This window comes from Rhinichthys klamathensis, unplaced genomic scaffold (genome assembly GCF_029890125.1).
Source record: "Rhinichthys klamathensis goyatoka isolate OS25496 unplaced genomic scaffold, OSU_Roscu_1.1 h1tg000275l_1, whole genome shotgun sequence".
In the NCBI taxonomy this organism is placed as follows: Eukaryota; Metazoa; Chordata; class Actinopteri; order Cypriniformes; family Leuciscidae; genus Rhinichthys; species Rhinichthys klamathensis.
Window position 1 is genome coordinate 3363380 of NW_026606794.1, and position 16463 is coordinate 3379842.

A 16463-nucleotide genomic window follows, 5' to 3' on the forward strand; every position below is an offset into this window, starting at 1 on the left:
GGCACTTTGGATGGATGAATTTAAAGGCAGGGTAGGTGATTTGTTCCAGAAACATTTTTGTTATGCTGGTTGAAAGTCTCTTCACATCTTGATGGCAATCACTAAGTTAAGTGGTACATTTTATATAGTGCTTTTCTCGGAACTCAAAGAGCTTTACATATAAGGGGGAATCTCCTCAACCACCACCAATGTGCAGCATCCACCTGGATGATGCGACGGCAACCATACTGCGCCACCAGATTATTGGTGGAGAGGAGACAGAGTGATAAAGCTAATTAGTGTGTGTATATATATATGGGGATGATTAGGAGCCCATGATGGACAGAGGCCACTGGGCAAATTTGGCCAGCATGCCGGGGTTACACCCCTACTCGTTCGAAAGACACCCTGGGATTTTTTGTGACCACAGAGAGTCAGGACCTCGGTTTAACGTCTCATCCGAAGGACGGTGCTCTTTGACAGTATAGTGTCCCCATCACTATACCCACACAGACCACAGGGTGAGCACCCCCTGCTGGCCTCACTAACACCTCTTCCAGCAACAACCTGGTTTTCCCAGGAAGTCTCCCATCCAGGTACTAACCAGGCTCAACCCTGCTTAGCTTCAGTGGGCAACCAGTCTTGGGCTACAGGGTGATATGGCTGCTGATATATCTATCGTCTGTGGAAGACGTAGGACCATAAAATGTTCATCCAATCATTGAATTCGGTTCAAATGCAATGATACAATGTCCTAGCTGCCTGTCAGCGAATGTATTTCCAGAGCTCCGCGCAGGCATCACACGTCATCGGCGCGTTTCATTCTGTGAGTTAGACAGATGTCAGTCACCGAGCACCACAACTAAAACAGCAGCCACCTTTAACAGTTCCTCCTGAACCAAAACAACGAGCTTATGCTGCATTAACGCCATAACTACTGTAATTTTGAAGAAATGGAAACCTGTGACGTTATACTCTAGTGGTTCGTGACTCGAATTTATGCGTTTCTATAGTAATACTATCAACGCCAAAATGAATTTGCAGCAGTCAGGTGGTACAGGTCAGTGCTCTTTCAGTTGTAGTTTGTTCATTATTATTGTAATGTTATGTGCTCTGAGACATGTAGTAGTTTAATGCCGTCTCTCGGGACGCTTTTGTTTGCTCTCTGCTGTACGCGTTCATGTGTTTTGAAGGAGGCGTGGCTTTAGAGACCCTCTGAAGGGAGGGTGGGAGCTTATGCTTTCAAAGTTAGCTTGCTATTGCTAGCCTCTCCGGAAATCACCTACCCTACCTTTAAAAGAAAGTAGGTGCTTCTGTTTAAGGCCTGGCATGATGCCCTCGAGGTGGACGTGATTGGGCTGCACAACAAAAGTCTGGCTTTAATTAAAGCAGCACTACTCAGAGCAGGGTCTCCTTGAATCTAACTCTGAGCCATACACTTCTCATCTAAATGCACATTCCCTTACTCTTACTCATATATACATACACATGCACAGTAAGAAACAGAGGTAAGATGCTGATGGATTTGCTTCATTCATGCGCAGCTTAGAGAACCTCTTTAGCCATGTCAGCGTGTGCAATACTGTATATGGTGAGATGATCATGGTCACATGATTTTTCAGAAATCATTTTAATATGTTGATTTGGTTATCAAGAAACATTTCTTATTATTAGCAATGTTGAATTATTTTTTAATGAAATCTGTGATACATTGTTTTCAGGATTCTTTGATAAGTAGAAAGTTTAAAAGAACAGCATTTATTTGAGATTGAAATATTTTGTAACAAACAACAAGTCTTTACTATCATGTTTGATCAAAATTAATGTGTCCTTGCTGAATAAAAGTATGAATTTCCTAAAAATAATCCTACTGACCCCAAACAGTAGTGTGTATAATATATGCACACGCTTACATAATCACCTAAAGTTTCATCAAAGGTGAGGTGAATGCTGAGGTGAATTTGTATGGATTCCTGCAGTTTACACTGAATGTATGGTATCATATTCATATCTCAAATATGTTTTAGCTTTAGTGAATAATGAAGAAGTGTAGTTTGTTGCACTTTTTTATGTTTGTATTTTTATTGTCTAAGACAGTTACAGATACTTATCTCTTTGTGTCGCTCTAAAAGACTACAAACGCCCCAGTCTGACTGCTCTTCATCGCATTGACTGTAGTTCACCTCGGTTGACTTGGACCGATCTTCTTTTCCAAGGCAAACAAGCGCTTACTGTTTAAAAGTATGAATTCACTGAGTGGATAGAGGATGCATGAATGGATGGAGGGATAGGTGGGTGTTGAAAATCAGAAAGAAAGAGAAGTGACTGAAGTGGAAAGGAGTGTCCTTGTGTGCAGTGGGAGGGTGGGCGAAACGGGAATATCTCTTTTGTGAAATCATCACCACCCAGAGGACTGTACTTTGCTGGCTGCTAGCCCTGTAGGTGGAGTTTCCTTCCTTTAGGCCAAATGTTGGAGGTGCCCTGTTGGTTTCGACTCACTGGGGTGGGCCTTTTCCTCTCCTCTCCCAGAATGCTTTACGTCAGGTGGCTCGGATCACCCTTTATGGCAGCCGAGAGTTATATGACACAGTTGGAAACTTTGGATAGCACTCTTTAATTGGTATACCTTGGCACAGAGAGCATTTATAGAGCATTCAGGGAGTTTGGGGCCCCCCTAAAAAAGGCTGAACGACATGACTGAAGTGTTTATAGCAGGGATCGTCTGCACTGGTAGTCACAGAGCTGCACTCTTTCACACATGACAGCAACAGCTCGGCTGAATCGTGTGGGCTAGATAGTAGCTTTGTTGAAAAGAAGAGCTGTGATTTGCATTTAGGATGGTTGTTTCTAAGAACAAACACTCTCTGTGGCAGAGTTTGTGTGAGGGCCAAAGCAGATGGACCCCCCACTGTTTGAGTTAGCTATTAGTTCTGGTCATTCATACATATGATGAAGGTCAACTGGGACGTGCTGTCGCACAGAGCAAAGGTACGGCAGGTGGGCATCGGGTCGGCGATGTGTACAGGTGGGCATTACTGAACAGCAGCAGCTACTGTGTGACTTTGAACAATGCTTGCATTTCAACCACAGACCCTCTACGCCTGATCAAAGCAGACTATATGTGGGTTCACTTAGCTCTTCTTTGACTTGTCCCTTGAAATTGACAAAATTTGACAAAGTCCTCCTTTTTGACTTTTTTAGGACTTTTTTTAAGTTTATGGTATGTCATTAAAATAGCTTCACTACTACTATTCAAACGTTTTGAAGAAATTAATTATTTTATTCGCCAAGGATCCATTAAATTGATCAAAAGTAAAGAAAAGTATCCTGGGGAAATATGTATCTCAGTTTCCACATAAATATTAAGCAGCACAACATTGATAATTCTTTAGCTCCAAAGCAGCATATTTGAATGTTTTCTGAAGGATCATGCAACACTGATGACTTGAGTAATGATGCTGAAAATTCAGCTTTTCCATCACAGGAATAAAGTTAATTTAAACATTTATTAAAATAGAAAAGTTATTTAAATTGCAATCATATTTAACAATATTATTGTAATAACTGTATTTTTGTAATTACAAAATTTATTACAAAATACTTTATAGTGAGCATTTAGTGAGACATCAAAAAAATGAACAAATCAAACTTTAAAACTGTGGTCTAGGTAAGTGTGTGTGTGTGTGTGTGTGCTTGTTTTTCTATCCCAATGGGACTTCAACCTGAATGCACACTGACTCATGGGACTCGTGTCACCATGGGGACCTAAATTGATGAAACAAGCTTATAAATCATACAGAATGAGTTTTAAAATGTAAAAATGCAGAAAGTTTTCTGTGATGGGTAGATTAAGGGGTAGGTTTAGTGTAAGGGGATAGAATAAACGGTTTGTACAGTATAAAAACCATTACTTCTAGGGAGAGTCCCCACAAAGATAGCGAACCAGACGCACACGCGTGTGTGTGTGTGTGTGTGTGAGTATGTTTGTGTGTACGGTATTTGCGTGGCAGTAGGGCAGTGTCATGCTGTAAGTTGAAGCTCTGAAAGATGTTGCTCTTCAGAAAACTCTGTGGAATGTGTGAGCTCCCATGTTGCATCATGACTAAAGGTTTGGTCTGATCACCTGCAGACTGATGTTTTTCAACTCACTTTCTATCTTACTCATCAATCTTAAGGTGTCACTTTCACTCTCAATCGTTTGTAGCATTGTCACGAAATCAGGTGCCTTGTTCTTGTGTTCACATGTGCATATTTTAATGTGCGCGACTAAAATGCAAGGTGCAGTGCTTAAAATATTGTGAGTTTGTTGGAGATAGTAGCAGGTATTCTCTGTCTGTCCATCTGTCTTGCTCTCTCTCACCTCATTCTGCGTCTGCGTATCCCCATTGCGACGAGTGAGCGATGAAGTCGACTGCATATGCAGCACTGCTGATGAATTATTGAACAGTGGAAAGTGGACGTGATGGAGTCTTGCACGCAGTGCATACAGAGGAGCCACTGTGTGAAAGGATGACTGATGTCAAGAAAAGAGAGCGAGTGGTTACAGGCTCCTTTATGTCAATGCTCATGCTGCATTTGCTCACTGTCAAAAACATTTGCAAATGTACTTTGGATGCACTTTTGTTGTAGAAGTACATTGCAAATAATCCTATTCTTTTTACAGCTTTTTTGGAATAGATCACTGGAAAATGTCCATATACCTGACAGTTATCACTGAAATAGATGTCTTGTGATATCACATGTCTCTGTGACATCCAAAGAATCTGACCACAGCCTGCACAAGCCAATCTGAAAACTTGTCAGTTTAGGGCGGGAATCCCTGTTTTCAGATAAGTGAGTATTTAGGAACAGTTTTTGTAAAAGGCATTCTTTTTTACAATTCTACAATATTTCCGAATTGTACTGCAGCTTCAAAGCAAATGCATGTACCTAAAAAGCTAAATCACATAAGACAAGACTTGTTTTCATAGAATGTATCTTGAATATTGAGTGTAAATTGTAATGTGTAAATTGGCAGCTTTTTTCCCTGCAAAGTCCTTAATAAATTTGTTGAAAAAATCAGCCAGCTGAACACAAGACTTAAGCCCTATTTGGAAACTAGTTTTCTTTTGTTACATTTCTTATCACTCAACGTCTGTGATTTCATGTACCAATTTGGATGGAACCAACATCTCCATGTTTATTACAGAGGTAGGAGTGTGTTTTCTAGACGTGGGCGTTACAGAAGGTCATGTGCGTCACGTATATGTTTATTAGTGGTTGATATGATTTTAATTTATTATAATAAAAAAAAACATTTAAGTAAACTTCATGGGTTTTTAGCAGTGGCTGTTTATAATAAACTTGCATAAGTGAGCAGATAAATCTAGACAAGTATATTACTCTTACTTGACACTGGTATTAAAATTGGCAGTCTTCACAGTTTACGCAATTTTTTTCATCGGATACCATCTTGAAACTACATCAAGGCAAGGCAAGGCAAGTTTATTTATATAGCACATTTCATACACAATGGTGATTCAAAGTGCTTTACATAGAAGAAATTAAAATAATGAAAAGAAATAAGAATAATTAAAACAGTTTAGAATAAAAAATAAAATAAAGTACAGTAAAAACAGTCGGACGAACAGTGGCACAGTGCTCATTCAGTAAATGCACAGCTAAACAGATGTGTTTTGAGTCTGGATTTGAATGTGACTACTGTAGGAGCACATCTGATCTCCTCTGGAAGCTGGTTCCAGCTGCGGCTGGCATAATAGCTAAAAGCAGACTCTCCATGCTTAGAGTGAACCCTTGGTATTTCTAGCTGATGTGATCCTAATGATCTGAGTGATCTGTTACGTTTATATTCAGTGAGCATATCTGTAATATATTGAGGTCCTAGCCCATTGAATGATTTATATACCAGTAATAATACTTTAAAGTCAATCCTAAATGTAACTGGGAGCCAGTGTAAAGACCTGAGGACTGGTGTGATGTGTTCATATTTTCTTGTCCTGCTCAGAATCCTGGTAGCAGCGTTCTGTATGAGCTGCAACTGTCTTATGGTCTTTTTAGGAAGGCCAGTGAGGAGTCCATTACAAAAATCCACTCTGCAAGTGATAAAAGCATGCACAAGTTTCTCTAAGTCTTGATTGGAAACAAAGCATCTAATTCTTGCAATATTTTTCAGATGATAGTATGCTGATTTAGTAATTGCTTTGACATGACTACTGAGACTAAGGTCTGACTCTAGAGACACACCAAGATTCCTGACTTGATTTTTAGTTGTTAGACCCCTAGCGTCAAGGTATGGATTCACCTTGAGAACTTCATCTCAAGGTGCATGCCATGCCACCATGAAAGCATGCCAAAGATTGGTGCGCAAACGGTAGCTTAGGTATAGGTCAAAAAACACATGGGGAGAAGCGTTGGGTTAATACAACATCAGCAATCACAGATATTCACTTTCGGACGGGATTAGATTTCTCAGAGGACCGTTGAGTTTGCCGAAAAACAATACATAATTTCCCCTGGACTTTTTACTGAAGTTGTGTGAGAAAAAAACAGACATGTCAGATTCGGACGGGATTAAACATGAATTTCTCTAATGTCCCCCTAAAAACTAGTCCTGTCTAAATGTTTGGGGTCAGTAAATTAATTAATTTTTTTTTTTTTTAGAAATTAATTATTTTATTTAGCAAGGATGTATACCACCAGTGAAAGTAAACTGATTAAAAGTGACAGAAAATAAATTTATATTGTTACATTAGGCTTTTATTTAAAATAAATGCTGTTCTTTTTAACTTTCTATTCATCAAAGTATCTTTAAAAAAAAGAGAAAAAGTTTAAGTAGAACAACTGTTTTCAACATTGCTAATAAAAAAAGTTTCTTTGGCTACTGAAAATTCAGCTTTGCCATCACAGTAATAAATTACATTTTAAAATATATTAAAATAGAAAACTAAATTAAAATTGCAATAATAATATTTTACAATAGTACTGTTTTTACTGTATTTTTGATCAAATAAATGCAGCCTTGGTGAGTATAAGAGACTTTCTTACTGACCCCACACTATAAAACCATCCTCAGTGAATGGTTGAAGCGGAAAGGAGAACAAAACTCTACTCTCATTTTTGGAGTGCTTCTCGTTTCGCTGCTAAAAACAGATTACTCGACTAGCGGTTACAGGAACATCAATAGTCAAACTTAAAATAGGAAGCTACTGCTTTGGCATTGTTGTGTGTGAGCATGAGCATGTGTTCAGTTGACACAAAGACAAGCCTGAACATAACGTTCAGCTGTCGTCACTTAAACAGCCTCCTGGGAGGGGAGGCACAGAAAATATGTGAAAAATGTGAAAAATGCCTCCTTACAACTCCCCCTTTTATTACAAACTGATACCGTTTTCAGATTAGCATGGAAACAGCCTGTGGAAACAAAAAAAGTTTGCAGTTAATTAACCGTAATTATCAACCCCAAACGGAGGGCCACACAAATAATGTTGACATGAAGTCTGTGTTTGCACTGTACACACAAGGGCGGATGTCTTTTTTTATTTTTCAGAAGAGACAGAACAGTTTGTCTGTTGGGTTGTGTTATGAGTATAAGCCCTCATTTAGCATAGCTTTCAAAACAAGTGCTCTTTTATGCATGTAGATCCCTGAATCAAAGCTGAAGTCAATGATGTTTGTGTATGAAAGTTCCTCAAAAGGGAAACTGGTTTCAGACAAGCTTCCAAGGCACAATAACATCATGTCTAATGATCTAAATGAATTCAAGTGAGCTTTAGATATAAACAAGGACTTTTTTGATGACTACAAAGCTTATTTCTTGGTAGAAATTGAGCCATAAAGAAAATACATTTCTAAATAAAATTCTTTCAACTGTTTTTTATTCATTTCACTATCCGCCAAACGGCATGCATAGGATTGTGGGATATTATATGCTGTGAAGGGACATCTATACTATCAAAATCCCACTAGATTAAAGTATTTTTGGAGACAGGATGCGACACAAACATTGAATTTGGACGCGTCTTGATGCCTTCCTAGCTCCTCATACTGCACTTTTTGAATCTGATGTGATATTAACCTTTCTTGTGTTTATATTCTCTCTCCTTTTGTGTTTAGTCATACTTTGTCACTGACTATGACCCCACGATTGAAGACTCCTACACAAAGCAGTGTGTGATTGACGATAGGCCTGCTCGGCTGGACAGTAAGTATGCCACAGATGGATGAGAGAGACTGATTGTCAAACAAATCACACCGGATGTAGGGAAACAACATATTGCTAACCGGCAGCAAAGATGAAGCACCTTATGATGTGATAATACATAATAGAGATCAGATATATTACAGAGAAACTGGTGCATTTTGTTATTGTTCTGTGCATTATGCATACTTGTAAAATTAAGTTATAATTGTCTGGTCTTGTTTGTACTCGGACTGGACGATGGTAAAATATTTTCATAAAAAATATCACAATATCCGATTGCATAGTCTAAAAAAACGTAAGGTGAGGAGTGGGGACTTGGTTTTATCCATCGGTTGTTGATTGGATTTTTAGATGTGAGTGTTACACTTAAAAACGGAGGCAGATGAATGTGAGCATATAGGGATGGGGTTTAAAGGGTTAGTTCACTCAAAAATAAAAATGATGTCATTAATTTCTCACCCTCATGTTGTTCCAAACCCGTAAGACTTTCGCTCATCTTCGGAACACAAATGAAGATCTTTTTGATGAAATCTGAGAGCTTTCTGTACTCTCCATTGACAGCTACACAACTACCACTTTGACGCTATAAAAAGTTCATAAAGAGATTGTAAAACTAATCCATATGAATTGAGTGGTTCAGTTCAAAAAAATTTGAAGAGACACAATTGCTTTATATGATGATCAGATATAATTTAGGCCTTTATTCCATATAAACATTTATCAACTCACACATCAGTTATGGTAAACTGAAGCTCAAGCACATTTCGCTTGACGTGAGAGAACCAATAAGGTTCATTCTCGTGTGTTACGCAGACCGTTGAGCTTCCTCAAAAACCAGTGAGGTTCATTCTTGTGTTACGCAGACCGTTGAGCTTCCTCAAAAACCAGTGAGGTTCATTCTTGTGTTACGCAGCACATTTGAGCTTCTGCAAGAACCAATGAGGATCATTCTCAAGAGATTTGTTCTCCTGCGTCAAGCAAGTTCAGTTGAGCTTCTGTTTATGTTCGCTGATCAATGTTTATATGTGAATAAATTCAATCTGTTCGTCATATAAAACGATCAAGGCTCTTAATGTGATCCGATCATGAAAACAAACGAGGCCTTTGATTACTGGCATCACTCAAGGCTGTTGTAAGTTAAAAGAAGGGGGCTGACTTTTGTTACATTCATACATAAATTATTCAGTCTGCTGTTTTAGAGTCACACCTGTTAGTAAATACACTTGTCAATCCTAAACACTGCGTGAACATTGCCATATATACATGACACAGAACCATGTTAAGCCATAGATAAAGAAAAATGAATATAATAGAAGATCATTTACATAATGAAAACACTTGTAATCAAACCTATATCGGTGATGTGGCTAAAGTGAGTCTGTGGGTGACTAACATGGATGTTCTGTGTTTGTTAGTCCTGGATACAGCAGGGCAGGAAGAGTTTGGAGCCATGAGAGAACAATACATGAGGACAGGGGAGGGCTTCCTTCTCGTCTTCTCTGTCACTGACCGAGGAAGGTGAGCAATGTTCTACTCATGTTTTCTCTCAACTTTCTCTCTTTCTTCCCCTTTCCCCTACATTGTCTGTCTCAGTTTCACTTTCATTCTGTTTTTGTCTTTCCATTTTTATTAATGCCCCCCCCCCCCCCCCCCCCCCCTCCCTTCACTCATTCACATTTTCTGTAACTGTAAAATTAGAGGCTTGCTAATTTATTGCCCCAGGTTTTGTCTGAGTGAAACCCAGCACATGCATATAAACCGATCTCACACACATTGCAGTGTTTATGCTTGAGGAATTTAAGTTGTTTTGATTGATACTGTGAAGCAGCTTTGATACAATCTGTATTGTGAAAAGCGCTATATAAATATATTTTACTTGACTTGACTTGAATTTGGTGTGTGATCAGCCGTTTTGGGAGTGTTTGTGCCCTCTTAGGGTCCTTCCCACTTTGTGTTTATGCTGTAAACAGTCTTTCCTTCCTTCGTTGACATTACCCTGCTCAGAGCCGATGGCACCGGCTTCTCTGAACACACAATCTCGCAGTCTCTCCAGAGCCCATGACAAGCACTTCCTCCTCCTGCATGACATTTAAACTGCTCGAACTGTTAGAATCAACAGAGACCTCATATCAATGTCCTTCCTCCCCAGCACACACACACTGTTCTCCATATGATGGCTTCTAGCCGTTTTACAGCGTTACTGGAAAGTTTATTGGAAAGGCATGAGAACCGAGTGACCTTGTGTCATCCTGTGTACTGTAATGCAGTTCTGTGGCCCAACACAGAGAGATAGCTGCTCATCAGCTGGAAGGGTGGGCTTGCATTACTTTTAGGAAGAGCTCCGCTTTGTGGGTGTATGTGTCTGTACTTTCATTTCATTATTTCTGAAAATGCCCTTACTAGGGATGCATGATATGGTACCACTGGGGTTATCGGCCAATATGAAGACTATTTTTTTATTTTATTATTAGTTCCCCTCAAGTTGACACCAGGTGTCTCAGCAAAATAACCACTTTTCCACAAAGTTAAAGAATGAGAAAGTGTCCCAAAACTTTTTGTCTCTACTTTGAACAATATATTTATTGATTCATATATATATATATATATATATATATATATATATATATATATATATATATACACTCACCGGCCACTTTATTAGGTACCCCATGCTAGTAACGGGTTGGACCCCCTTTTGCCTTCAGAACTGCCTCAATTCTTCGTGGCATAGATTCAACAAGGTGCTGGAAGCATTCCTCAGGGAGTTTGGTCCATATTGACATGATGGCATCACACAGTTGCCGCAGATTTGTTGGCTGCACATCCATGATGCGAATCTCCCATTCCACCACATCCCAAAGATGCTCTATTGGGTTGAGATCTGGTGACTGTGGAGGCCATTTTAGTACAGTGAACTCATTGTCATGTTCAAGAAACCAATTTGAAATGATTAGAGCTTTGTGACATGGTGGAAGTAGCCATCAGAGGATGGGTACATGGTGGCCATAAAGGGATGGACATGGTCAGAAACAATGCTCAGGTAGGCCGTGGCATTTAAACGATGCCCAATTGGCACTAAGGGGCCTAAAGTGTGCCAGGAAAACATCCCCCACACCATTACACCACCACCACCAGCCTGCACAGTGGTAACAAGGCATGATGGTTCCATGTTCTCATTCTGTTTACGCCAAATTCTGACTCTAACATCTGAATGTCTCAACAGAAATCGAGACTCATCAGACCAGGCAACATTTTTCCAGTCTTCAACTGTTCAATTTTGGTGAGCTCTTGCAAATTGTAGCCTCTTTTTCCTATTTGTAGTGGAGATGAGTGGTACCCGGTGGAGTCTTCTGCTGTTGTAGCCCATCCGCCTCAAGGTTGTGCGTGTTGTGGCTTCACAAATGCTTTGCTGCATACCTCGGTTGTAACGAGTGGTTATTTCAGTCACTGTTGCCCTTCTATCAGCTCGAACCAGTCTGGCCATTCTCCTCTGACCTCTGGCATCAACAAGGCATTTCCGCCCACAGAACTGCCGCTCACTGGATGTTTTTTCTTTTTCGGACCATTCTCTGTAAACCCTAGAGATGGTTGTGCGTGAAAATCCCAGTAGATTAGCAGTTTCTGAAATACTCAGACCAGCCCTTCTGGCACCAACAATCATGCCACGTTCAAAGTCACTCAAATCAACTTTCTTCCCCATACTGATGCTCGGTTTGAACTGCAGGAGATTGTCTTGACCATGTCTACATGCCTAAATGCACTGAGTTGCCGCCATGTGATTGGCTGCTTAGAAATTAAGTGTTAACGAGCAGTTGGACAGGTGTACCTAATAAAGTGGCCGGTGAGTGTATATATATATATATATATATATATATATATATATATATGCACCAGGCCCCACGCATGTGATTAGCGGATTAACTGCTAAGTAGAGTGAAAGTTTATCATTTGGACATGTTTTGTCTTGCCAATTTACACATCCAAACGATTTTAAACACGGAAGAGGAGAAGATCGGGACTTGCGCGCTGTTACCTGTGCGCACAGCCTCACACACACACACACACACACACACACACACACACACACGAAGCGTGCGCACAGAGAGAGAGAGAGAGAGAGAGAGAGACAGAGAGAGAGAGAGGCACGTTTCAGACAGCGATCGAGCACCGAATTGCTTTCTCTTACGCTTTTACTTGTGCTTGAACGGAGACATACACACAAAATTATGTCTCGGCAAGTATTCTCTCAGTTGTCGTAAGTGAACAGTTGAGAAAGAAACCGGATGTGTGTCAGTATGTTCGGTCCGTGCATTCAGTCTTAAAGTGACAGCAGCCTAATATTCCTGCTGTTGTCTGTGTCATTAATGTTAATAAAATAAACATCATCATTATCTACCTCATTGAGAGAAAAGAAGATAGTGAGGAGAGCAGTCAGGAGGAAAGTGATGACGACAGCGTGTAGGATAAGTGTGCCGTGTAAAGTGTGAGAACCAAGCAGCATCTCCAGGTGCTCCCTTGAGAACCAGACCAAAAACTTTATATGCACCCTTGATTATATATACATATATACATATTTCTTTGTGTGTGTGAAAATGCATTGCATGTTTCAAGCTGTTGGGCCTTTAATAATGGCCATGCATCACCTTGTTTTCCTCAGCTTTGAAGAGATCTACAAGTTTCAACGACAGATCTTGAGAGTGAAGGACAGGGATGAATTTCCCATGATTCTAGTGGGTAACAAAGCTGATCTGGAGCAACAGAGACAAGTGAGTGGCATGAATCACCTCAAGTACTGTAATTTCAGAAAGCTACACTGAATTAGTATTGATACGAACATTTTTAAACTCTTTGTCTGCACTGAAATCATAGCATGACTATTGTATCTATTGTAGAGCCTCTGTCTATATTTAGTTTGTTTTAAAATTACACATTTACATACTGTACACATACATGGAGTTCCCAGAGCACAATGTCACTGTTAAAGGGATAGTTCACCCCAAAATGAAAATTCTGTCAGTAATTACTCACCCTCATGTTGTTCCAACCCCGTAAGACTTTCGTTCATCTTCGGAACACAAATTAAGATATTTTTGATGAAATCTGAGAGCTGGATCACTCCTCCATAGACTTCTAAGGGATTGAAACTTGCCGGCCTAGAAAAGTTAAAGACATCGTTAAAATAGTCCAAGTGACTACATTGGCTCAATCTTAAGTTTATCAAGCGACGAGAATACTTTTTGTGCGCAAAAAACAAACAAAAATAACGACTTTATTCAACTATTCATTTCCTTCTCTGTGGGCCTCGAGTGAGTTCACGTAGTGTAACTGCGCAAAGCTTATGTGTTGCACGTCACACGTAGGCTCACTATTGGCCAACGCTGGTCATGTGTGTGATGTGTGTGACAGTTGCGCGCTGCGCAGTTACACTACGTGAACTCACTCGAGGCCCGCAGAGAAGGAAATGAATAGTTGAAAAAAGTCGTTTTTTTTTTTTTTTTTTTTTTTTTTTTACAAAAAGTATTCTCGTCACTTGATAAATTTAAGATTGAGCCACTGTAGTCACTCGGACTATTTTAACGATGTCTTTAATAACTTTTCTAGGCCGGCAAGTTTCAATCCCTTAGAAGCCTATGGAGGAGTGATCCAGCTCTCAGATTTAATCAAAAATATCTTAATTTGTGTTCCGAAGATGAACGAAGGTCTTACGGGGATGGAACAACATGAGGGTGAGTAATTACTGACAGAATTTTAATTTTAGGGGGGAACTATCCGTTTAAGAGGAAATTAAATGTGGATGAAATTCAGTCTTGATAACCAATGAAGAGAACTGAAAGGCTGAAAAATATCACAAAGAGCGTGTGTCTGTTAAGCAGAGAGATGGTAATAAAATATACGGGGTTACTGAGTGCATTCTGCAATTGAAAGACACTCAGATTGTGTTATACTGCCACCTCGTGTCAGAACGGAGAACGTTCTAATTAACTGCATCAATTGCCTTCATTTTATGAATGGCAACTTATATAAGAGGTACTGTTTTAATCAGTATCTTATAAGAGGTACTGTTTCAATCAATATCTTATAAGATGTACTGTTTTAATCAATATCAAGCCAAAAGCAAAAATTGTTTAAAATGGTTTTATTTTAATTGAAGAGTGTTCATTTTTCAGGTTACCCAGGAGGAGGGCCAGCAGCTTGCCCGACAACTCAAAGTCACGTACATGGAGGCCTCAGCTAAGATCCGTATGAATGTAGACCAGGCTTTCCACGAGTTGGTCCGAGTCATAAGGCGAGTCTCTCATACAATACTGTGGAACCACCAGATGGTGGCAGCACTCAAACAGCAGGCTGTGGTCGGAATAGAATACTAGCATACTGCATAATGTTTTTGGAAAAAAGTGTGTAAATCTGTACACGTTTCAAACAGTATTATGCTACAATGTTGTCACATCACCTCATTATGTTCTATATTTAATACAGCAAGCGCTGTTTAGTAATCACCTCAGAAATATATGTAGTTGTTTTATTCATTTTTGATCCAATTTTATATGTAAAAATGTCTTTCATTTTGACAGTTCGATCAGATAGTTAATAAAGATATCACTGCTGGTACTTTAATTTATGTGTCATAGTAGAAATGGAAGACCATTGGAAATGCAAATCAAGCATATTGCATTGAGGGGTAATGTCTTGCGCATACTGAGCATTATATACTTACTTGCTTACATTTGATTTTATTTCAGCTTTATTTAATTGACCAAAAATGAGTTTTAGTTTAACAATAACTAAATAAATTGAAATAAATTCCGTCAGGAGCCAAGAGTTTAAAGATTTGTACACTGAGTAAAACATGATTGTCTGATTGTTACATCCTCTCACAGGAAGTTCCAGGAGCAAGAGTGCCCACCCTCGCCGGAGCCCACGCGCAAAGAGAAGGATAAGAGCGGCTGCCATTGTGTGATTGTCTAATTGGCCTCTCACTGCCGCCACTCACCCAGCTGCTGTCACCAGTCCCTGCCCCCCACCCTGCCTTCTGACATCACGTCCTGTGCGGATGAACTCGCTGCCTTTCTACGTGTGCATGTCTTCAAAACAGCAGTGTCTCTCATAGCCTTATCAGGGGCATTTGTGCCTCTAGGACTTCACTACTAGAAGAACCAAACTGACAAAATCTTGATCGAACTCACCATTCTACCTTCAACTAGAGTACTGACATCAGTGTGACCTAGAATATGGTAATCGTGCCCCCAACACTAAACATCGCTTCTTACAAATTTGCCATAAAACACACACAATTCCTTTTTTTGTATTTTGAAGGATTTTTTTTTCTCTTGCCTTGTGACATTTGTACTTTTGCTGAGATGGAAAGACTAAACGAAACACCATTGGGATTGCAGAGGACATTTAGTCACCGATCTAGAGTGAGATGATGTTCTGAAGCTTTGTGTGTGTGTGTGTGTGTGTGTGTGTGTGTCATGCCATATCTGTTTTTACTTCCATATGCTAAGCAGCGATTGTACATAATTGAAGATTTGTGTGAGTTGAGGCCACCTTTATAACGACAAAAATCAGTTGCAGAGTACCGTGTGTGAGGTTTAACAGCTTGTTTTGACATGAATTAACACATTAATGTACTCGCAGATATGTACATAGCCTTTAACATGCCAATTTTGTCAGCAGTGAAGTCAGATTCCCAACTTCTGGTTTGATCAAGAGGCCTTTTTTCCCTGTCTTTTTTGTTTGCATTGTAAGACTTCTTGGCATGTATGGATTTGATTCTTTTAAAGGGATAATTCACCTAAAAATGAAAATTCATTTACTCACCCTCATGTGTTCCAAAGCTGTTACAAACCACATTTTTTTTGTCCATACAGTGAATAGAGAATTTCCATATTTTCTGACCTGAAAAGTATAACCCACTTGAATTGCGTGAAACTTTACGGTTTTCTGCCTACTAAAAGATCTATGGTTTAATGTTAGAAAGCAAAGAAATTAAGCCATAAATATTAGAAGTTTAATTTTACCGTTGTTCTTTAAAATACAATTATTATTATTATAAAATATTAATAATATTAAATACAATAGTAATATATTTCTTTATTAGTTAATTTTTTATAATGAAAAAATAATAAATGAAAATATTTTGAATAACAGTAATTATTATTATACAGTCATGTTGAATGGGGGATAAAACTATTTCTCTTCCTTTTTGTCCTTAGCTGAGTGATTACATGCCGGATTGAAAGTCAATGTTGTTTTAGGCCAGAAACAGATTCGGAACGACATG

At 39.2% G+C, this 16463-nt stretch overlaps 1 protein-coding gene across 2 annotated transcripts in view; it reads left to right on the forward strand.

Annotated features, from left to right (window-relative positions):
- rras2 (RAS related 2) overlaps positions 1–16049 on the forward strand; it is a 41579-nt gene extending 25530 nt beyond the window's left edge. For both annotated transcript variants that reach the window (XM_056268574.1, XM_056268575.1), the window contains 5 exons: positions 8092–8179; positions 9595–9697; positions 12837–12945; positions 14347–14469; positions 15062–16049. In XM_056268574.1, the coding sequence (XP_056124549.1) occupies positions 8092–8179; positions 9595–9697; positions 12837–12945; positions 14347–14469; positions 15062–15145 (507 nt within the window). In that variant the 3' untranslated portion in view covers positions 15146–16049. The remainder of the gene's footprint in view (positions 1–8091; positions 8180–9594; positions 9698–12836; positions 12946–14346; positions 14470–15061) is intronic.
- The last annotated feature ends 414 nt before the right edge of the window (positions 16050–16463 follow it).